This window comes from Mastigoproctus giganteus, chromosome 12, assembly GCF_048544385.1.
Source record: "Mastigoproctus giganteus isolate SK-2022 chromosome 12, ASM4854438v1, whole genome shotgun sequence".
In the NCBI taxonomy this organism is placed as follows: domain Eukaryota; kingdom Metazoa; phylum Arthropoda; class Arachnida; order Uropygi; family Thelyphonidae; genus Mastigoproctus; species Mastigoproctus giganteus.
Genome location: NC_143586.1, coordinates 169,297,718 through 169,321,843, shown reverse-complemented (window position 1 = coordinate 169,321,843; position 24,126 = coordinate 169,297,718). Strand labels below are relative to the sequence as shown.

At 39.3% G+C, this 24,126-nt stretch overlaps 1 protein-coding gene across 1 annotated transcript in view; it reads left to right on the top strand.

Moving 5' to 3' along the window:
* The window catches only part of LOC150077584 (uncharacterized), a 246,973-nt gene that overhangs the window by 86,842 nt on the left and 136,005 nt on the right, over window positions 1-24,126 (top strand). Inside the window, exon 6 of the mRNA XM_090385952.1 lies at window positions 798-872. Within this exon, the coding sequence (XP_090242078.1) occupies window positions 798-872 (75 nt within the window). The remainder of the gene's footprint in view (window positions 1-797; window positions 873-24,126) is intronic.

The window sequence follows — 24,126 nt, the reverse complement described above, 5'->3', positions numbered from 1 at the left end:
TTTACTTTATCAGAAAATTTATATTTTGTAACATATTATTGGAATTCATTTATATTACTGCTAGATTTAGAAAACACAGAGACAAAGTACATAGAGGTTACTCTAGAGGCAAAATCACAGTGGTGTCTTTAGAGTCCTAGTCATGGGAGGTGGTATCTATTGCTCAGCAATTAGGATGGAATGCTATGTTGCCTGTAGCAGATGAGTATTTATGGGTATCCAATGCATATAGTTCTTGCCTATATGCTCTGACTTCCCCCCCTAATTATAGGTAAGTCTGTATGAAAAATTAACAACTTTAACAGCAGTATAGAAGGAGTAATTACTCTTTTCTCTGAATTTTACCATTTTCTCTCAATCCTGCCCCTCAGTCCACTCCCTTTATCCTTTCCCCACTGCCTACAGTATCCTCCATGGACTTTCTAGGGTCAAATTCACAGACATCTAGACTTATGCACTTTGCTCAAACTACCCACTACCACAACCTGTACAAAAAATATCCCGCATAGGTCACACTCTACCATCATAAATGTGTGGATAGATTTTATTTTTTATTAATGTAATCATGTGTATTTTTTTCTTTATTTTATTAACATGTACATTTTTTCTGTATTTTATTAATATGTATACTTGATCATGCCCACTGTGGAGAACTCCAAGGTAGGATAAAGGTGTCTGGAAATAATTCCACATTTAAATGCAGTACAGTGGCTTCATTTATTAATTATCTAGTCCTGTTTCCTTCTTAAACCTTCATGTATTACTTATTGACTGCATACTTTTTTTAATTTTTTTAGAAACAGAAAAAACTGAATGAGCTTACCAAAAACCCCAAATATATGGAATTATTAACTAGGATTAGTAGTTTTCAGGTGAGTGTATGGAGTGACATTTCCTAAATATCTTAAATTATAATTTTTATATTATTTTTGATGGATGTTCATGTGAAAGACAGGAAAACAGTTTGGTTTATGCAAGTCATCCTCTGTACATATAGAAATGACTGTGTGAATCATGATAAATCCATTGTATGCTGGGTGGCATACATATGATGGATTCATCCATCCTCATCACAATGAGCTGTGGTGCTGTTTCTGACCATAGAAGTATGTAAAGATTAAAATTTTTTTATCATATACAGGGATTATTGCTTGAGGAAAATAATGGTCTAAAAGCAATGTAAGTAATACAAGGATAGTCTCCTTTCGCATGCCATAACCTGGAAAAGTACATCATACCCATATCTTGCCAAGCACATCAGTGGCACATCACATTAGTGATGCAGTTACTGTGCTGGTGAATCACTGTCTAGCACTTCCTGTGGTAGAGAAAATAGTGACTATCAGTATTGGTTCATTATATGGCATAACAGATTTAGGGTTAAGGTGAGTAAGCCAGAATTTTCACTTGTTTTATATGGATTCAAGAAATAGACAATGTTCTTAATCTCTACTTGAGTATTGAGACCTTTTAACTTTTTCTGTGATGTGCAATACTACTTGAAGATTGGTATTAGTATTAGCCACATAGTACAAGGAAACAGATTACACACAGCCCATGCTAAGTGATAGCTAAAAGACTGTTACACCACAGTTTCCTTTATAAACAGCATCACGTTCCTATTCCAGTCACTTGGTCACATAAACTACTCCTCTTGGTGGTTAAGATATCCAGGCAAGTAAGTGAAGGGAAGATGATATCTGGATATTCTGACTGCTGAGAAGAGCAGTGCACAGGATCAGTTACAGTGTTAAAAGAGACTACTTCTACAGGGATGGGGTGCACTTAAATAGAAAGGGTGCAAGAATATTTGCTGATGCTATCGAGGCAGTGTTAGGTGAATCGGAAAACTGCTAGCTTGGGGGGGGGGATTAACAGTGGCCACAGGCAGAGGCAAAAATGATTCTTGCATTGCTTCTATTAGAATGAGCAGCAGCCTGGAAAGCAAGGTAATGGAGATTTCCAGGACTTTTGGGAGTCATAGTGGAACAAGTAAATACATGGGCTGTGTTAGGATAACTAAGAGTAGAAACAGGTGCATATATACTTGCATGTACACCAATGCTTGGAGTATAGTTAATAAATTTGATGAACTTGAAGTGCTGGTCAAGACATCAAAGGCAGATATTGTTGAGATATCAGAGACATGGTGTCACACAGACATGAGCAGTGCAGAATTGGAATTTGGAGGATATAATGTGTACAGAAGGGAGGAGGGGTTATGCTGTTAGTTAAGAAACACATAAAATCTAGGAAGTGCATCCAATTGATGTTGGCGGACAATGCAATGTTGAGTCTGTTTGGTGTTGACATAAGCACTGGGAAAGGAAAAATGAGAGTAGGTGTTTCTTATAGGCCTAATGAATCTGATGAGCATTAGCATAATGCTAATGCTAATGAGTATAATGAGCAATTGTGCAGAGAAATAGAGTGGGCCAGTAAATCAGAATGTCTTATAATGGGGGATTTTAACTTTCCAGATGTTGACTGGAACTTGTGGGTTGATCACTCTCACAGGGCCTTGAATGGGTTGAGCACGCTGAATTCTGATGGGATCCTTCCACTTGTTCAGATTACAAACCTAAGGGGACATAAATTCAAATTAAGAAAAGACAGATGTAGAATAGATGTGCAGAAATTTGCCTTTAGCCAGCGGGTGGTTAATTGCTGGAACAAACTTCCATCTGTCATTGTGGAAGTTGATAGGTTGAATAAATTTAAGGAGGAACTGGACAGGCATTTGGAGGGAATGGTGTGATTTTTTTTTTTTTTTTTGGCTGATGCTGCATAACATAAGCTCATACACATGCTTTCTTGCATCACATGCCTCTACTACTACTACATTAGCAAGATTTTTGTGTATTTATTGGATGATTGTTTTCTGTTGTTGTTGTCTCAGTTTTTTTTTTTTTTTTGGAGCATTAGCAACTAAGGCCATATTGCTCCGGGATATGCAGTGGTCATTCCCTGACCTCTCCACATCCTCTGTATTTGGTGATGACGGCCTCGAACCCCGGTTTAATCAAGAAGCGTGTGCTACGCACTGCTACTCCTTTCCACCTGGCTACGGAGGTGCCTGACTGTGTTCTACAGCAACATATTCGAGAGACAACCGGAGGGAGTAATACTCTTGATCTGATTATCTGCTGATAATCAGATAATCACAGCTGATAATCACAGCACTGATTATCTGTTGATAGCACATGAAAGACTGCTGTACAAACTGGAGAGGTATGGCATTAAGGGTAAGTTGTTACAATGAATAAAGGGATGGTTGAGTGGGAGATGTCAGAGAGTGGTATTCAATGGACACTGCTCTTCGTGGACAAATGTTATTAGTGGAGTTCCCCAGGGTTCGGTGTTGGGCCCATTGTTGTTCTATTTATTTATCAATGATATTGATGAAGGTATATCAGGTTTAATGTCCAAGTTTGCAGATGACACAAAGGCTGGCAGGGTTGTTAATGACAATAAAGACAGTATGCTACTCCAACTGGATCTAGATAAGTTGGGGAAATGGGCTGAGAAGTGGCAACTGAAGTTTAACATTGACAAATGCAAAGTACTGCATATGAGTAGTGATAACCATAGAGAAACATACTAACTGTATTGTACTATACTCAGGGAAGTGGGAAGTGAAAAAGACCTGGGGATAACTGTGCAGTCAAATATGAAGCTGACTGAGTAGTACAGATGGGCTGCCAGGGCTCGGCATGGAGTATTGTCTATAGGAATTTTTAAAAAGTTATATAGGAATTTTTCTCGCAGGTACAGGGAGGTGATTATCCCATTATACAAGGCAATGATCAGGCTACACCTAGAGTACTGTGTAAAGGTGTGGAGGCCTCATTTTAGGAAGGATGTAGAGTTGCTAGAATGAGTACAAAGAAGGGCATCAAGATTGGTGAGGGGGAACAAAGGTGTTCTCTTACCGAGGAAGACTTAAGTTCTGCAAATTGCAGCACCCAGGGAGTAGACACCTGCGAGGTGATCTGATTGAGGTGTATAAGGCCATTAGCATTAGTAGAGGTGGCGCCTACGTAGCCAGTTGGGAAGGAGCAGCAGTGCATAACACACGCTTCTTGATTAGACCAGAGTTCGATCCCGTCACCACCAAATACGGAGGATGCGGAAAGGTCAGGGAATGACCACCGCATATCCCCGGAGCAATATGGCCTTAGTTGCTAATGCTCCTAAAAAAAAACCAAATAACAAATAACAAATTAGTAGAGGCATATGATACAAGAAAGCAAGCTTATGCAGCATCAGCCAAAAAAAAAAAAAAAAGCTCCCATTTCATCCCTTCATTCAATCCAAATACCTGTCCAGCTCAGCCTTAAATTTATTTAGGCTATCAACTTCCACAACAAAGGATGGAAGTCTGTTCCACCAATCAACTACCCACTGGCTAAAGGCAAACTTCCGCACATCTATCCTACATCTGTCTTTCCTCAATTTGAATTTATGCCCTCTCAGGTGATTATTCTGAGCAAGAGGAAGAATCCCATCAGCATTGAGCATGTTCAAACCATTTAATGCACCTCAATCAGATCACCTCGCAGGTGCCTAGTCTCCAGACACTGTAATTTGCAAAACTTAAGCCTTTCTATGTAAGAGCAACCCTTTGTTCCATTCACTAATCTTGTTGCCCTTCTCTGTATCCGTTCCAACAGCTCTACATTCATCTTAAAATGAGGCCTCCAGACCTGTATACAGTACTGAAGGTGTGGCCTGGCCATTGCCTTATACAAGGGGATAATCACCTCCTTATCCCTGCCAGAAAAATTCCTGTATATATATCATTGACAAAACACCACGAGCTAAACAAATCTGTACATAACTGTACAGATTTGTACAGATCTGTACAAATCTATAACTGTCTTTCCTCATTTGAATCTATGGCCCTCAGATTCTTAATCTGAGCAAGTGGAAGTATCCCGTCAGCATTGAGCCTGCTCTAACCATTCAAGGCACCTCTCAGGTGCCTAGTCTCCAGATGCTGCAACTTGCAGAACTGAAGCCTTTCTTCGTAAGAACAAACCTTTGTTCTTCTCACCAATCTTGACCTTCTCTATACTCATTCTAGCAACTCTACATCCTTCCTAAAATGAGGCCTCCAGATCTGTATACAGTACTCAAGGTGTAGCCTGACTATTACCTTAAAGAAGGGGATAATCACCTCCTTATTCCTGCTAGAAAAATTCCTGTATATCATTGACAAGACACCATGAGCTAGTCTTGCAGACCATATGCACTGCTCAGAAAACTTCATATCTGTCTGCACAATTACGCCCAAGTCCTTTTCGTTCTCTACCACTGTCAGTGTAGTTCCACAGATTTGATACATTACTCTGGGGTTACTGCTTCCCATATGTAGTACTTTACATTTGTCAATGTTAAACTTCATTTGCCACCTCTCAGCTCATCTACTCAACTTTTCTGATCCTGTTGCAGCAGTGTACTGTCATTAGTGTCCTTAACAAACCCTGAAAACGTTCGTTTGGACATTAAGCTTGATATACCATACTTGGACATTAAGCTTGATATACCATAATAAATATCATTTATAAATACAGAAAACTACAATGGACCCAACACTGAACTCTGAGGGCAGTGGCATATGAACGCCTTGGCACTGAGGCAGGTGCCAAGGACGCTGGTATCAGAGGGGCGCCACTGACAGACCATATCAGTTCCGTGTCAAGCTGTTTCGACACCTGAGGCTACCTGACAAAATGGTGCCCCTAGATGTCGCCCCCAGAGTGTGGAGTGAAAATTAATTTTTGCTAAATGGCGTGTTTTCAGAGGGCGATTCATGCTTGCATAGCAGTGTGCATCTCTTTGCCTTCCAGAACGCAACTTTTAAGGGACCAATCAGGTGACTGCTTCATCGGTACATGCTCGAATGCACAGCACCGCCATTCAAGAACTGTGTACATTCTGAGATACTGAATAAGTTTGAAGTTATAAATAATGTATATATATTCTTTTTGTGCTATATAAACAGATGATCATGAATATTGTGATTTTTAATTTATGTGATACAGAAGCCTATGGAAGATGTTTGCATCTGTAATCAAGTCAAAAGGGAGGTTAGGCAGGGAAAGGCAGATTATGAGAAATGTTTGGCAAAAGATGCAAAGAGTAACTTATGTAAACTCTAGAAGGAAGGGGTTGAATCAGATTGGTCCACTTCATGTCGAGCGTTCATCTGTTGATGATTCTGCTTAAGTAGCTAACAAACTGAATCAGTATTTTGCATCTACATTTACAAATGAGGAGTTATTCTGGGAGATGAATGCCAGAGGTGTATTAAACCCTAGCAATGAGCTAAATGATTTCTTAATAAATGAGAGCAAATGGAGCAGAAATTGTTTAAGATAAACATAAGAAAGGAACTTGGGGTGGATCAGATCTATCCAGTTATATTGAACGAGGCAGCAAAGGAAGTAAGCAAACCCTTAGCCATAATTATGGCATGTTCCTTATTCTCAGGGGAGGTACCCATGGGCTGGGGATGTGCAAATGTGACCCCAATTCACAAAGGAGGATCAAAGGGAGACACGGGTAATTGCAGACCTGTTAGTTTAATTTCTGTTCCAGGAAAATTAATGGAGGCACTGGTTAAAGAAGCACTGCAGGATCATCTAGATAAGACTTCAGTTATAATTCAGATACAGCATGAGTTTGTTAAGGGGAAGTCTTGTCTGACCAGTTTGATTGGATGGGAAAAAATTATTTTGATATCATATACTTGAATCTTTGGAAAGCTTTTGTTACTGTTGCACATGGAAGACTACTGTACAAATTGGAGCAGTGTGGCATTAAGGACAAGTTGCTAGAATGGATAAAGGGATGGTTGAGTGGGAGAAGATAGTGGTAATCAATGGACAATGCTCTTTGTGGACTAATGTTATTAGTGGAGTTCCCCCCCCAGAGTTCAATGTTGGTTCCATTTTGTTTTCTGTATTTATTAATGATATTGATGAAGGTATATCCAGCTCAATGTCTAAGTTTGCAGACGATTCACATATACACTTCAGCGAAACAACAGATCACCCTTTGTTGGGGTACAGGAAAACCACTCTCTCATAAAACTCTAACAGAGTGCTTACAGTAGAAGATTGACCAGAGCCTATTGTCCGAATGTGGAATACCTTTGATCTGCTCACTGACTATGGATACACAGAAGGTAGTTGACCAGCTTGACATCTCGGTATGTGATACAAGAAAGCAAGCTTATGTAGCATTAGCAAAAAAAAAAAAAAAAACCCATTTCACACATCCATTACCACTAAAAGTTTGTCGAGTTCCTCCTTGAATTTATTTAAGCTGTCAATTTCTATAACAACAGTTGGAAGTCTTTTCCAGCAATCAACTACCCACTAGCTAAGGCAAATTTCTGCACATTTATGCTATAACTGTCTTTCTCAATTTGAATTTATGCTCCCCCATGCTTGTAATCTGAACAATAGGAAGATCTTAATCCCATCAGAATTAAACCTGATCAACCCATTCAAACCCTTATACGCCTCAATCAGATCACCCCCTCGCAACTCCAGAAGCTGCAATTTGCAGAACTTGAGCCTTTCTTGGTAAGAGAGAGAGAGAGAACCCCTTCATTTCCCTTACCAATCTTGTTGCCTTCTATGTGCTTGCCCCAACAGCTCTACATCCTTCCTAAATTGAGGTCTCCAAACTTGTACACAGTACTCAAGGTATGACCTGACCATGGCCTTATACAAGGGGAATCATCTCTTTATCCCTGCTTGCAAAATTTTGTATATCACTGACAAGATCCCATGACCTGCTCTAGCAGCCTGTCTGCTAGAGCAGGTATTTAGAAGCTACTTTTCCAATAGGGAAGTAGTAGTTAAAACAAGATATACAGAGATAACTAGGAAAGTTATTAAAGGATGTCCACAAGGCTCGGTGATTGGCCCCTTTGTGTGGAACATGGTCTTTGATGAATATTTAAATGAAGAAATGCCTGGTGTCACAAAGATAGCTTATGCTGACGATCTGGTAATGATGGTTCAGGGAAATTCCAGATCTTCCATAGAAAGCAAAGCAGAAGAAGCTTTGAGAACATTAGAAATATGGACAAGGAAACATAAATTGCAGGTCTCAAAGGAAAAGATGATTCAGATGTTGCTCAAGGGAAGACTAAGCATGAATAGAGCTCCTACTGTACAGCTGATGGGGAGTGCCATTCGATATGCACAAGTAACAAAATATTTAGGCTTAATGATTGAAGAACGTTTGTTCTTTACAGAACACGTTAAGTATTTAAAATTTAAAATTAAAACCTTATATGCCAAGCTCCGGAGGGTGATTAGAAGAGATTGGGGTATAAAAGGTAGAGGCCTCAATCTGTTATATGATTGTTTATTTTCACCTATAATGTGTTATGCTGCCGGGGCTTGGGTTCATAGGATTGGGAATAAGGTTATTCAAAAACACCTAGTACAAGCACAAAGATTTGCATTACTAGGGATTACTCGGGCATGTTGGACGGTGTCCACAGAAGCCTTGCAGGTAATATCAGGTAGGTTGCCAGTCCAGTATGTAGTATTAATAGCTGGAGTTGGATATCTTACTAAGCGAAACATCAGGAAGACAATAGTAAGAATAAGAACTTGTCCAGAACCAGGAAAAATTTATACAAGAGCAGATGTTAAAAATGAAAAGAACAGAGTTTTAGAAGAAGTTAAAATTAGATGGCAAATGGAATGGGAAACATCTGAAAAAGGACGACAGACCTTTATGTTTTTGCCGAGAATTAATATAATTGATGTTAAAAAAAAGTTGTGGCAACAGTTTGGTCTTTGTTCTATGCTTTTGTTAACTGGACATGGATTGGCATTGAGACTCTTTCAGCTCGGACTTAAAGAAATGGGTTGTGTAAATGTGGAGAGCTTGAAACATCTGAGCATGTTATGCTTGACTGCAATTATTATGTTGACTTGAGAATGGAATTGGAACTATCAATTGGCTATCTGGAGAAAGAGAGACTCCATGTTATGTTCACTGATAAAAGGTTATTTACTTATTTTAATAAGTACGTTTCGGAAGTCTTTAAAAGAAGATTTACATTGCTGGGTAGTAGTGGCACGCCTCCAAGTGGCAGGGATGTCAACTCATCCAATTAGGATCAATGGATAGAAAATCAAAGTTGATTCTCCTTGCATGAGGCTAAGTGGCCAGATAGGAATTGTTTATTGTTCGGTTATTATTTATTTATTTATTTATTAACAAAATTGAATTCTAAAAGTTAGGAAAAATCCCATTCTCTGACATTACCGCGGATAGGCTACGGCCTCGGTAGCGGATTCGGCGAATGGAGGTTAAAATGGTAAATGTCTGCACTGTCAGAAAACTTCATAATTGACTGCACATTTACTTCCAGGTCTTTTTCATTTTCTACCACCCTAAGTATCATACCACACAGTTGGTACGTTTCACTGGGGTTCCTTTTCTACCCATATGCAGCACTTTGCATATGTAAATTTTAAACTTCAGTTGCCACATCTCAACCCATTTGCCCATTTTCTAGATCCTGTTGCAGTAGCACACTGCCATTACTGTCATTAACAACTCTGCTAACCGTTGTATTATCTGCATACTTGAACATTAAGCCTGATATACCTTCAACAATATCATTGATAAATATACAAAACAACAACGGGCTCAATACTGAAACCTGGGGACTCCACTAATAATATTAGTCCACAAAGAGCAGCATCCATTGGTTACCATTCTCTGTCGTCTCCCACTCAACCACCTTTTTATCCATTGTAGCAACTTGCCCTTCATACCATACTGTTCCAATTTGTATACTAGTCTTCCATGTGCAACAGTATCAAAAACTTTCCTGAAATCCAAGTGTATTATATCAAAATTATTTTTGGCATCCAGTTCCTTTGTGACCACATCAGAGTATCCAATCAACTGTGGGACAGGAAGTTGGATAGGTTTTATGGGTACCACTAAGTTGGCGATGATAATCTTTTAAGCCAACGAGATTACCATTCTGCAAGAGCACTGTTGCCTAAATTTCTTGAATGCGAGAGGGGCGAACAATACATTCCCAGTTAAGCCTCTCGTAATCCATTAACAACGTAATCTCACATAGAAAATTTTTTTTGTTCTACAAACACTATTTTAAATGTAATTGCGAAGGGGAATTCAAAAAATTCGCTAAACAGAAAAATCTGTTATAAAGAAGTTCGTTAAACAAAGGTCAGACTGTACTTATTATTATTTACTATGATAATTTTATTTATTTGCCTTTTTACGATGGTTTTACTAATTATCGTAAAAAGGCGCGTAGTCACGAATTTTCCAAGGGTGCCAAAAATCTAGCTACGCCTCTGCCGGAGGGACTCCACTAATAACATTAGTCCACGACGAGCAGTGTCCATTGATTACCACTCTGTCTTCTCCCACTCAACCATCCCTTTATCCACAGCAGCAATTTTCCTCCAATGCCACACTGCTCCAATTTGTTCAGCAGTCTTCCATGTGCAGCAGTATCAAAAGCCTTTCTAAGATCGAAATATATGATATCAAAGTTATTCCCTGTATCCATTTCCTTTGTGACCACATCATAGTATCCAATCAAATTAGTTAGGCAAGATTTTCGCTTAACAAAACCATAACATGCTGTGTCCGAGCTATAACTGAAGTCTTGTCTAGATGATCCTGCAGTGCCTCCATTAATTTTCCCCGGAACAGAAGTTAAACTAACAGGTCTATAATTACTTGTGTTGCCCTTTGATCCTCCTTTGTGAATTTGGGTCACATTTGCACACCTCCAGGCCATGGGTACCTCCCATAAGTCCAAAGAAGCTCTCATAATAATGGCTACTTCCTTTGCTGCCTCTTTTAATATAACTGGATAGATTCCATCCACCCTGGATGCCTTTTTTATGTTTATCCTCAACAATTTCTCTTCCACTTTCCTCTCAGTTATTACAAAATCATCTAGCTCACTGCCAGAGCTTAATTCACCTCTGGCATTCCCCTCCCTGAATAGCTTCTCATGCTTGAATGTAGATGCATAATACTCATTTAGTTTGTTAGCCACCTGAGCAGGATCATCAACAGTTGAACCATCAATATCCAGTGAATCTGATTCATCCCTTTCCTTCTAGAGTTTACACAGGTAAAGAACTCTTCTGTTTTTCTTTGCATCCTTTGCCAAAGATTTCTCATAATCTGCCTTTGCCTGCCTAATCTCCTTTGTGACTTGGTTACAGACCTGCTTATATCTATCATAAGCTTCCATGTCACCCATTAATTTATATGTATCCCATGCATTGTTCTTCTGTGCCATATGTCTCATTAGTTCATCTGACATCCATTTAGGCCTAAACCTTGAACAACATTTCTTAGTTGGTATGTAAAGCCTAGTAGCTTCCAAGATAAATTCTTTGAATGCTTCCCGTTTTGAATTTGCTGTTGGTAACATCATCAGTTGGTCCCACCGTATAGAATTTAAATACTGTCTCAGACCACCGTAGTCACCTGTACGAAAGCAAAAACCCTTCCCTTTTCCCCTAATGGTAGTTATCACTTTTAGTAAATCCCACTTCAGCATACTGTGATCTCTGCCACCTAGTGGTTCCTTTATCTGCATATTCTTAATGCAAGAAGAATCACTTCTCATAATTAGATCAAGAGTATTACTCCCTCTAGTTGCCTCCCGTACATGCATGGGTTGAGCTCAACCCTTGAATGGGCTGAGCAAGCTGAATGCTGATGGGATTCTTCCTCTTGCTCAGATTAAGAACCCGAAGGGGCACAAATTCAAATTGAGGAAAGACAGTTGTAGAATAGATGTGCAAAAATTAGCCTTTAGCCAGCGGGTAGTTGATTGGTGGAACATACTTCCATCTTTTGTTGTGGGAGTTGATAGCCTAAACCAGGGGTGGCCAACGAGACGATTGTGATCTACCAGTCGATTGCGGCTTTAATTTCGGTTGATCACGACGAATTTTAAATATACTGTATCTGTTCAAGGATCCCCTTTACCTAAAAAAAGAACTGTTCGAAGATCCCTTTTAGCTTGAAAATGACTTCACAGACCCCTTTTAGCTTGAAAAACCTTTTTTAGCTTGAAAAACTGTTCACGATCCATTTTAGCTTTTTTATTCGGTTTTCGATTATTCTGCCACTAGAGAACTGCTGATTATGGTTTCATTAAAAGAAAGAACAAGAGGTCTTGATATATTTAAAACATTCAAAAATTTTATTGAAAAAATAAATTACCACTATTTAAGGTCATATCAATAACGACAGATGGAGCTAAAGGAATGACGGGGCATCTTAATGGATTCATCGCATTGTGCCAAAAGGGTGATGAATTCCCAGATTTTTTGAGTTACCACTGTATCATCCACCAACAATTGTTAGCCAGCAAAAGATTAAATACTAAAAGTGTCACAGACATAGCTTTCAAAATTGTGAATTCCACAGAGGACAATCTCTGCAAAGGAGACTTTTCAAAATGCAATTCGATGAAAAAGAATCAAATCTAATATTACACACAGATGTGAAGTGGCTGAGTCTTGGTAAGTTTCTACAGAAATTTCTAAATTTGCTGAATGAAATTAAAACAATTTGTTGATCAAAGGGGTGATGATTATCAGCAGCTACAAGATACGGAGTGGTTGTGTGATCTGGTTTTTTTTATCAGATTTTACCAGTAAATTAAGTGATCTGAATATGGAATTACAAGGAAAAAATAAAAATGTGGATAACATGATTAGTAGTATTTCTGCACATAAATATCAATTTTTCGCAATGGCTAAGGTTCTTAAAGAAAAAAAATTCGATCATTTTGCAAATATGCAAGATCATTTGCAAAAATATCCTGTTTTTGAATTTAATAGTGAGAAATATGTTTTTGAAATTGAGAAAGTTGTGGACGATTTTGAAACCAGATTCAGTGATTTTAAAACAATTGAAGACATTTTTCAATATATTTCTTATCCATTTAATGTCGATTTAGATACAAAACAAATTACAGAAAAAATTGCTGAGATTTTTCGCATGTAGAAAATATTACTTGAAAATGAAATTACTACATTGCAAAGCGATACCTTCCTAAAAGCCAGATCATCAGAAAAATACTTTTGGAAAAATGTTTGCTGAGAAAAGAACCCAAATGTAAAATAATGCAGTGAACTTTTAACTTGCTGGTTTGGTTTCACATATCTAATGTGAATCGGCCTTTTCGTATTTGAAACAAACAAAGACGTAGAATCCCTCTACTCTTACGGACTTGCATACAGAAGACTCTTTACGGTTGGCCTTATCACAGTATATCCCCGTTTTGAAAGCTTGGAAGATGACATGAAAATACAAACTTCACATAAATTAAAAATATAAATACGTATGAATTTAAAATAAGAATTCTGAATTGTATTGAAATTTAAAATTTATAAACAACATTTTTCAATATGTGTTGATTAACTTTTTTCATCATCATCAGCCATTTTCAATCCACTGCAGGATGAAGGCCTCTCCATCAACTTTCCAGTTCCTTCTGTTTTGAGCAGTGGCCATCCATTTACTACCCAAAAACTCATGAATTTTATCTATCCATCTCCGCCTTTGTCTTCCAGGTTTTCTTCTAGTTCCTCTTGGGTACCATTCTGTTATTTTCTTAGTTCATCTGTCATCATGTCTTCGAGCTATGTGTCCTGCCCAAGACCATTTTAGTTCTTTATAAGTTTTGATAAGAATGTCCTTTACTTGAGTTTGCCGCCTAATCCATGTGTTTCTCTTCTTATCTAACAGTCTGATTCCCAATATAATTCGTTCCATTCTTCGCTGCGTAGTTCTCAGCTTCTCTTCCATTCTTTTGGTGAGTGCCCAAGTTTCACTTCCATAAGTCATGGTGGGGAGTATACATTGGTTCATTATTTTACATTTCAGACAAACTGGGATATTGCTCTTCAGTATGTGACTATATTTCCTGAATGCTGGCCATCCAAAATTTATTCTTCTCTTGACTTCCAGCCATTTATCATTATTACAGCTAATAACTTGTCCCAGATAAGTATATGACTCCACTTTTTCAATTACTGCTCCTTCAATCATTATTTCCCTTTCCGTGGCATACTTGTTCATCATTACTTTTGTTTTAGCCATATTCATATTTAGTCCAAAATCCTTACTAACTGTGCATAACTGATTAAGATTCTCCTCTAATTCTTTGGGATCGTGGCTTATGACCACAATGTCATCTGCAAATCATAAATGGTTTAGGTACTCTCCGTTCACATTGACTCCTTTCTGTGACCAGTCTAATCTTCTGAAAGCTTCCTCAAGGGCAGCAGTAAACAGCTTCGGAGATATTGTGTCTCCTTGTCGAACTCCTTTCTCGATTTTAAATTTCCTACTGTCTTTGTCTAGTCTAATAAAGGAGGTAGCACTTTCATATATTTTCTTCAAAATCATAATATGTGGGATATCTATGCCTTTTCTTTCCAGTGCGTGCAACATTGCCTTATGCTGTATGGAGTCAAATGCCTTTTCATAATCTACAAATGCCAAGCATAATGGTGTTTTATATTCATTTGCTTTCTCCATTAGCTGTGATATTACGTGAAGGTGATCCATAGTTGAGAATCCTGTCCTAAAGCCAGCTTGCTCTTTCGGTTGATTCTCATCAAGTATTCTTTCTAATCTGTTAGTAATGACCCTTGTGAACAACTTGTAGATGTGGGATAACAAGCTAATTGGTCTATAATTTCCAATTTCTCTCCTTTCTTATGCAGCAAAACTATGATTGCATTATTCAGGCGTCACACCTTTTCTAATGCACTTCGTGAAGAGCCTTGCCAGTTTTTGTGTTATGTCTCTTCCTCCCAATTTTAACAACTCTACAGTAACTTCATCTTCCCCCGGGGCTTTCTGATTCTTCATTTTCTTCAATGCATATTCTACCTCATCAGGAAGAATATTGGGTATGTTGTATGTGTTGCTACTTTGCAATCCATATTCCCCACTGCTGGTATCATTTTATCGCTCCTTGTATAATTCTCTATAGTAGTCTTCTGCTATTTGAATTATGCCTTCTCTGCTGTTTATAAGTACACCATCGCTATTCTCCAGTTTCAGTATCATTTGTCTTTCTGTATTACTGCTCATGGCTGCTGATTTAAATCCTTTGTTTACCCTTAATGCTTGCTCTACTTTTCTTGTGTTAAATCTTCTTATGTCCTCTCTGAGTCTCTTTCTAATGGCTTTGCATAACTCAGTATACTCAATTTTCTCCCTGTCAGTGTTTTTCTTGCTCTTCATTTGTCGTCTTCGGTTAATCATGACAAGTGTTTCTTGACTAATTTTTTCTTCTTTGGATTTCTGTTTCCCTATAGGTTTCTTGGGCTTTATCACTTTCAGAAAGTTGTAATATTCCTCGTGGATATCTTGGTTCTGAGCAGTGAGCAGAAGCTCAAACTTGTTCTTAAGTTCCAGTACATACTGTTTTTTCTCCTCCTCTGTCATCTCAAAGACCTTGGTATTATTTACTCAAGTCAGTTTTCCTTTCCTTTTCTACATTTATATCAAGTGTACATCTTACCATTCTGTGATCACTTCCAACATTTACCTTATTCAGGACGGTAACATTCAAAAATATCTTCTGTTAGTGAGGATGAAGTCGATTTCATTAGTTGTTAATCCATTTGGACTCTTCCATGTCCACTTTCTGTTCACCCTTTTCTTGAAAAAAGTGTTCATTACTGACAGTCCTTGAGATTCTGCAAATTCCACAAGTCTTTCACCGTCTTTTATTTCTTTCACCAATTCCAAAATTTCCTATAGTTCCTCTTTCTGCGCTGTTTTGCCTTTTTCCAACCTTAGCATTGAAGTCCCCCATAATAATATCATAATAATATGATGAGAGCCTTGTCGATCAATTCGGCCCTGGAGGGATTGTGCAGGGCTCAAGGGGTGGAGTTTTTTTCAGCCTGGAATGTGCTTGTTGGCAGGAGGGATTGCTTCTGCAGGGATGGGATGCACTTGGGTGGAAGGGGTGCAGGAATGTTTGCTGATGCTATCGAGGCAGTGTTGGGTGGGTCGGAGAACTGCTGGCTTGGGGGGAGACAAAGACTAATGGATTAACAGTAGCCACTGGCAGAGGTGAAAGAGATTCTTGCACTGCTTCTATTGGAATGAGCAGAAGCCTGAAAAACAAGATGCAGGATATTTCAGAGACTGCTGGAAGTCATTGTGGTACAAGTAAACACATGGGTTGTGTTAGGGTAGCTAAGAATAGAAACAGGTGCATGTATACTTGCGTGTACACCAATGCTAGGAGTTTAGTAAATAAATTTGATGAATTTGAGGTATTGCTCAAAACATCAAAGGCAGATATTGTTGGGATATCAGAGACGTGGTGTCACACAGATATAAGTTATGCAGAACTGGAATTTGGGGAGTACAATGTGTATAGAAAGGATAGACAGGACAGGAGGGGAGGAGGGGTTATGCTATTAGTTAAAAAACACATAAAATCCAAGGAAATGAAGCCAGTCGACATTGATGGACAGGGCAGTGTCGAGTCAGTTTGGTGTGACATAAGCAGAGGTAAATCAAAATTGAGAGTAGGAGTGTGCTGTAGGCCTAATGACTCTGATGAGTATAATAAGATACTGTACAGGGAAATAGAATGGGCCAGTAAATCAGAGAGTCTTATAATGTGGGATTTTAATTTCCCAGATATTGACTGGAATTTGTGGGTTGGTCACTCACACACTAGCAAGGCTTTTGTGGATTTATTGGATGATTGTTTTCTACACCAGCATGTTCGGGAGGCAACTAGAGGGAGTAATACTCTTGATCTGATTATCAGTAGTGATTCTTCATGCATTAGGAATCTGCAGATAAAGGAACCACTGGGTGGCAGTGATCACAGTGTGCTGAAGTGGGATTTACTCAAGGAGGTAACTACCATCAGAGGTAAAGGGAAGGGTTTTTGCTTTCGTAAAGGCGACTATGATGGTCTGAGACAGTATTTAAATTCTATACAGTGGGACCAACTGATGATGTTACCAACAGCAAATTCAAAATGGGAAGCATTCAAGGAACTAATCTTGGAAGCTACCAGGCTTTACATACCAACCAAGAAATATTGTTCAAGGTTCAGGCCTAAATGGTTGTCAGATGAACTAATGAGACATATGGCAGAGAAGAAAAATGCATGGGATACATACAAATGAATGGGTGACATGGAAGTCTCTATGATAGATATAAGTTGGTCTGTAACCAAGTCACAATGGAGATTAGGCAGGCAAAGGCAGATTATGAGAAATCCTTGGCAAAGGACGCAAAGAAAAACAGAAAAGAGTTCTTTACCTATTTAAACTCAAGAAGGAAAGGGATGAATCAGATTGGTCCACTGGATGTTGATGGTTCAACAGTTGAGGATCCAGCTCAGGTGGCTAACAATCTAAACGAGTATTTTGCATCTACATTCACACATGAGGAGTTATTCAGGAAGGGGAATGTCGTAGGTGAAGTAAACATTGGCAGTGAGCTAGATTATTTTCTAATAACTGAGAGGAAAGTGGAGGACAAATTGTTGAGGATAAACATAAAAAAGGCACCCGGGGTGGATGGGATCTATCCAGTTATATTAAAGGAGGCAGCAAAGGAAGTAAGCAAACCCCTAGCCATAATTATGAGAGCTTCTTTGGACTCAGGGGAGGTACCCATGGACTGGAGATGTGCAAATGTAACCCCAATTCACAAAGGAGGATCAAAGGCTGACACTATTAATTATAGACCTGTTAGTTTAACTTCGGTTCCAGGAAATTAATGGAGGCACTGGTTAAAGAAGCACTGCAGGATCATCTGGACAAGAATTCAGTTATAGCTCAGACACAGCATGGTTTTGTTAAGGGCAGGTCTTGTCTGACCAATTTGATTGGATACTATGATGTAGTCACAAAAGAACTGGATGCAGGGAATAACTTTGATATTATATATTTGGATCTTAGAAAGGCTTTTGATACTGTTGCGCATGGAAGACTGCTGCACAAATTGGAGAAGTGTGGCATTGGAGGCAAATTGCTGCTATGGATAAAGGGATGGTTGAGTGGCAGAAGACAGAGAGTGGTAATCAATGGACACTGCTCAACGTGGACTAATGTTATTAGTGGAGTTCCTCAGGGTTCAGTGTTGGGTCCATTGTTGTTTTCTGTATTTATAAATGATATTGATGATGGTGTATCAGGCTTAATGTCCAAGTTTGCAGACGATACGAAGGTTGGCAGGGTTGTTAAGGGCACTACTGATACTATGCTGCTGCAACAGGAGGAAAGGTTGAGCAGATGGGCTGCGAGGTGGCAAATGAAGTTTAACATTGACAAATGTAAGGTACTACATATGGGAAACAGTAACCCCAGATCAACGTATAAACTCTGTGGTACTACGCTGACAGTGGTAGAGAATGAAAAGGACCTGGGGGTAATTGTGCAGGCAGATATGAAGTTCTCTGAGCAGTGCAGACGAGCTGCAAGAGTAGCTCATGGTGTCTTGTCAATGATATACAGGAATGTTTCTAGCAGGGACAGGGATGTGATTATTCCCTTGTATAAGGCATTGGTCGGGCCACATCTTGAGTACTGTATACAGGTCTGGAGGCCTCATTTCAAGAAGGATGTAGAGCTGCTGGAACGAGTACAGAGAAGGGCAACAAGATTAGTGAATGGAACAAAGGGTTGCTCTTACGAAGAAAGGCTTAAGTTTTGCAAATTACAGAGCCTGGAGACTAGGCATCGGCGAGGTGATCTAATAGAGGTGTATAAGGCTTTGAATGGCTTGAGTATGCTCAATGCCGATGGGATTCTTACTCTTGCTCAGAATAATCACCTGAGAGGGCATAAATTCAAATTGAGGAAGGACGGATGTCGGATAGATGTGCGAAAATTTGCCTTTAGCCAGCGGGCAGTTGGTTTGTGGAATAGACTCCCATCGCTTGTTGTTGAAGTTGCTAGCCTAAACAAATTTAAGGCTCAGCTGGACAGGTATTTCGAACGAACGGAGGGGTGAAATGGGGGTAGTGGTTGTTTTTTTTTTTTTTTTTTGGCTGATGCTGAATAAGCTTGCTTTCTTGCATCATATGCCTCTACTAATGCTAATGCTAATAGTTTAGTGGGTTTTCTGCTCATCTAGAAGACTCTCAATTTTGGTGTACATTTCTTCAACCTGTTCATCATCATGGCTCGATGTTGGTTCATAAATCATTATAATCTTTAGCTTGTACCTCTTCGAAATCTTGGGTATTAGTCTTGATACCCTTGGTGATGTACTTTTGAATTCCAAAATGTTCTTTTTAAAATCTTTATGGACCAGAAACCCAACTCCACCTTCACTCCTTTCACTGTTTCCATTGGTGTACAGCAAATTTCCACTTGATAAACTTATAAGTGATTCATTTCTTCTTCTTGTTTCAGCCAAACCGATGATATTCCAATTCACATTTTCTAATTCCTTTTCCAGCTCTAATATCCTGTCTTCACCGATGAGTGATCATACGTTATAACTTTTTTAACCATGTGCAATTAAATTCTTGATGGTAGATCGTGGCACATTTTGAAGGGAAAAAGTAGATTGCATTACAAATTAAGTTGGCCACCCCTGGTCTAAACAAATTTATGGCTGAGCTGGACAGACATTTAGAACAAATGGAGGGGTGAAATGGGAGTTTTTTTTTTGGCTGATGCTGCCTTGCTTTCTTGCATTGTATGCCTCTACTAATGCTAATGCTAAAAGTGCTTTTAGTAGTAGTTCTCTCTTATTGTAAATAAACATCAATGGTAATGAGACTCATTTAAAGCCATGGTTAGGGAAGGCCTAGGCATTTGCTGCTCCAGCTGAAAACAAAATAGTCTTTCTTATATGTTTCACTCTGTGTGCAAGTACTGAAATTTGAATTTCACCAAGTTACCAACCTTGATCACCCGTGGAGGTTTTGACAACTTAACTGACAATTGACAACTTAACTAAAAAAAACCTATCTACAGTGTAATCTATACCTCTTTTCACTGCAATTTCAGTTTGTCTCTTGGTTTTAGTATTATTTATACCTTTTGAAATTCCACCTTCATTCATTTTGCCAACTTGCTCTCAAACCCTTATAGACTTCAAAAAAAATCCCCATCTAAAATATCTGCTACCAAATTCTGTTAGTAGCATATTAGCATTAGTAGAGACATATGATGCAAGAAAGCAAGCTTATATAGCATCAGCCAAAAAAGAAAAGAAAACCATTCCCATTTCACCCATCCATTCACTCTAAATGTTTGTCTAGTTCTGCCTTGAACTTATTTAAATTGTTGACTCCATTACAACAGATGGAGTTTGTTCCAACTATCAACCATCCACTGACTAAAGGCAAATTTCCGCGCATCTCTTCTACGGCACCTCCATAGCCAGCTGGGCAGGAGCAGCAGTGTGTAGCACACACACACACACTTCTTGATTAGACTAGGGTTCGAGCTTGTGACCACCAAATACGAAGTATGCAGAAAGGTCAGGGAATGACCACCGCATATCCCCGGAGCAATATAGCCTTAGTTGCTAAAATCCAAATAAGCTCTTAAAAACCAAATAATAACAACAACAACAACAACATCAAGTCTACAATTGTCTTCCTCAGTTTGAATTTATTTTCCTCAAGTGAGTAATCTGAGCAAGAGGAAAAATCCCATCAGCATTGAGTTTGCTCAAACCATTCAAGGCTTTATACACCTGAAATAGATCACCTTGTAAGTGCCTAGTCTCCAGAAGCTGCAATTTGCAGAACTCAAACCTTTCTTGGTAACAGCAATTATTTGTTCCCCTCACCAATCTCATTGTCCTTCTCTGTACTCAGGCGCCTCCGTAGCCAGGTGGGAAGGAGCAGCAGTGCATAGCACACGCTTCTTGATTAGACCGGGGTTCGAACCCGTCACCACCAAATACGGAGGATGCGGAAAGGTCCTTCAGGGAATGACCACTGCATATCCCGGAGCAATATGGCCTTAGTTGCTAATGCTCCTAAAAACCAAATAACAACAACAACAACATTCTCTGTACTCGTACCAGCAGCTCTACATCTTTCGTAAAGTGAAGCCTCTGGACCTGTATACAGTACTCAAGGTGTGGCCTGACCATTGCCTTATACAAGAAGACAATCATCCCCTTATCCCTGCTAGCAAAATTCCTGTATATCATTGACAAGGCACCATGAGCTGGTGCCTCCATAGCCAGGTGGGCATGAGGAGCAGTGTGTAGCACATGCGTCTTGATTATACCTGGGTTCGAGCCCGTGACCACCAAATACGGAGGATGCGGAAAGGTCAAGGAATGACCTCTCATATCCCCAGAGCAATATGGCCTTAGTTGCTAATGCTCCTAAAAATCAAATAACAACAACAACAACACCATGAGCAACTCTTGCAGCCTGTCTGCACTGCTCAGAAAACTTCATATCTGACTGCACAATTACCTCCAGATCTTTCTCATTCTCTACCAGCTTGATTGTAGTACCACACAGTTGATACGTTATTCTGGGGTTACTGCTACCTATATGCAGTACTTTACCTTTGTCAATGTTAAACTACAGTTGCCACCTCTCAGCCCATCTGCTCAGATCCTGTTTCAGTAGCATACTGTCATTAGTGTCATTAACAACCCCTGCCAACCTTCGTATTGCCCGCAAACTTAGACATTAACCCTTATATACCCTCATCAATATCATCGATGAATACAGAAAAGAAAAATGGGCCCACTATGGACCCCTGGGGAACTCCACTAATAACATTAATCTGTGATGAGCAGTGTCAATTGATTACCACTCTCTGTCTTCTCCTACTCAACCATTCCTTTATCCAGAGCAGTAACTCTGGATAAAGGGATGGTTAAAATCAAATTAGTCAGACAAAACTTCAACTTAGCAAACCCATGCTGTGTCTGAACTATAACTGGAGCCTTGTCTAGATGATCCTGCATTGCTTCCTTAACCAGTGTCTCCATTAATTTCCCTGGAACAGAAGTTAAACTAACAGGTCTGTAATTATTCATGTCACACTTTGATCTCCTTTGTGAATTGGGGACATATTTGCACATCTCCCGTCCATGGGGACCTCCCTCGAGTCGAAGGAAGCTTTCATAATTATGGCCAAGATTTTGCTAACTTCCTTGGCGGCTTCCTTTAATATAACTGGATAAATCCCATCCACCCCAGGTGCCTTCCTTATGTTAAATTTCAACAATTTCTCCTCCACTTTGCTCTCAGTTATTACAAAATTATTTAGCTCCCTGCCAGAGTTTGATAAACTTCTGGCATTCACCTCTCTGAATAACTCCTCGTGTGAATGTAGATGCAAAATATTCATTCAGTTTGTCAGCTACCTGAGCAGGTGCATCAACAATCAAACCATCGATGTCAAGTGGACCAATTTGATTCATCCCCTTCCTTCTTGAGTTTACGTAAGTAAAGAAGTCATTACTGCTTTTCTTTGCGTTTGCTAAAGATTTCTCATAACCTGCCTTTGCGTGCCTAATATCATTTGTGACTTGGTTACAGACTATCTTGTATCTACCATAGGCATCTGTGTCTTCTGATAATTTATATGCATCTCACGCATTTTTCTTAAAGCCTTTCTAGGTAAGAGCACTTTTTGTTCCCTTCACCAGTCTGGTTGCCATTCTCTTCACCCATTACAGCAGATCTACATCCTTCCTAAAGTGAGGCCTCCAGCCCTGTATACAGTGCTCAAGATGAGGCCTAATCGTGACCTCATACAATGGGATAATCTCCTTATCCCTGCTAGCAAACTTTCTGTATATCAATGACAAAACCATGTGAGCTGTGAAATTCTCTGAGCATGTGTGCACTGCACGTCTGACTGCACAATTACTCCCAGGTCTTTTTACAATACCCTGAGTCTAGGATCGCACAGTTGATAAGTTACTCTGGTATTACTGTCATCCATATGCAGTACCTTGCATTTGATAATGTTAAACTTCAACTGCCATTTCTCAGCTTATCAACCCAATTTTCATAGATCTTGTTGGAGTAGCTCAGTCTGATGACTGTTGTTATCCACCCTGCCAACCTTTGTATCATCCTCAAACTCAGACATTAAGCCTGATATACCTTCATGAATATCATTAATAAATATAGAAAACAACAATCGACCCAACACTGGGCAACTCCACTAATAACAGGAGAGACTGCTTCTACAGGGATGGGATACACTTAAATAGAAAGGGTGCAAGAATATTTGCTGATGCTATCGAGGCAGTGTTAGGATGGAAAACTGCTTGCTTGGGGGGGGGATTCACAGACTAAAAGATTAAAAGTAGCCGCAGGCAGAGGGAATGGTGATCCTTGCACTACTTCTATTAGAATAAGCAGTGGCCTGGAGCAAGCGGGGGCTGGGGGTTTTAGGGACTGATGACAGTCATCTTGAAACAGGTGAGTATATGGGATGTGATAGGGTAACTAAGAATAAGAATAGGTGCATGTATACTTGCATGTATACCAATGTTAGAAGTTTAGTAAATAAATTTGATGAATTTGAAGTGTTGGTCAAGACATCAAAGGCGGATATTGTTGGGTTATCAGAGATGTGGTGTCACACAGGTATTAGGAATGCAGAATTGGAATTTTCGGAGTACAATATGTACAGAAAGGATAGTCAGGAAAGGAAGGGAGGAGGTGTTATGCTGTTAATTAAGAAAAACATAAAATCAAAAGAAATGCATCTAGTTGATATAGATGAACAGTGCACTGTTGAGTCAGTTTGGTGTGACATAAGCACTGTGAAAGCAAAAATAAGAGGAGTGTTTTATAGGCCTAATGACTCAAATGGGTACAATGAACAAATGTACAGAGAAATAGAGTGGTCTAGTAAATCAGAATGTCTTATAATGGGGGATTTTATCTTCCCAGATATTGACTGGAACTTGTGGGTTGGTCACTTGCACACTAGTAAGACTTTTGTTGATTTTCTGCAGCAGCATGTTTGAGAGGCAATCAGAGAGGGTAATACTCTTGATCTGGTTATCAGCAGTGATCATTCGTGTATTAAGAATTTGCAGATAAAGGAACCACTAGGT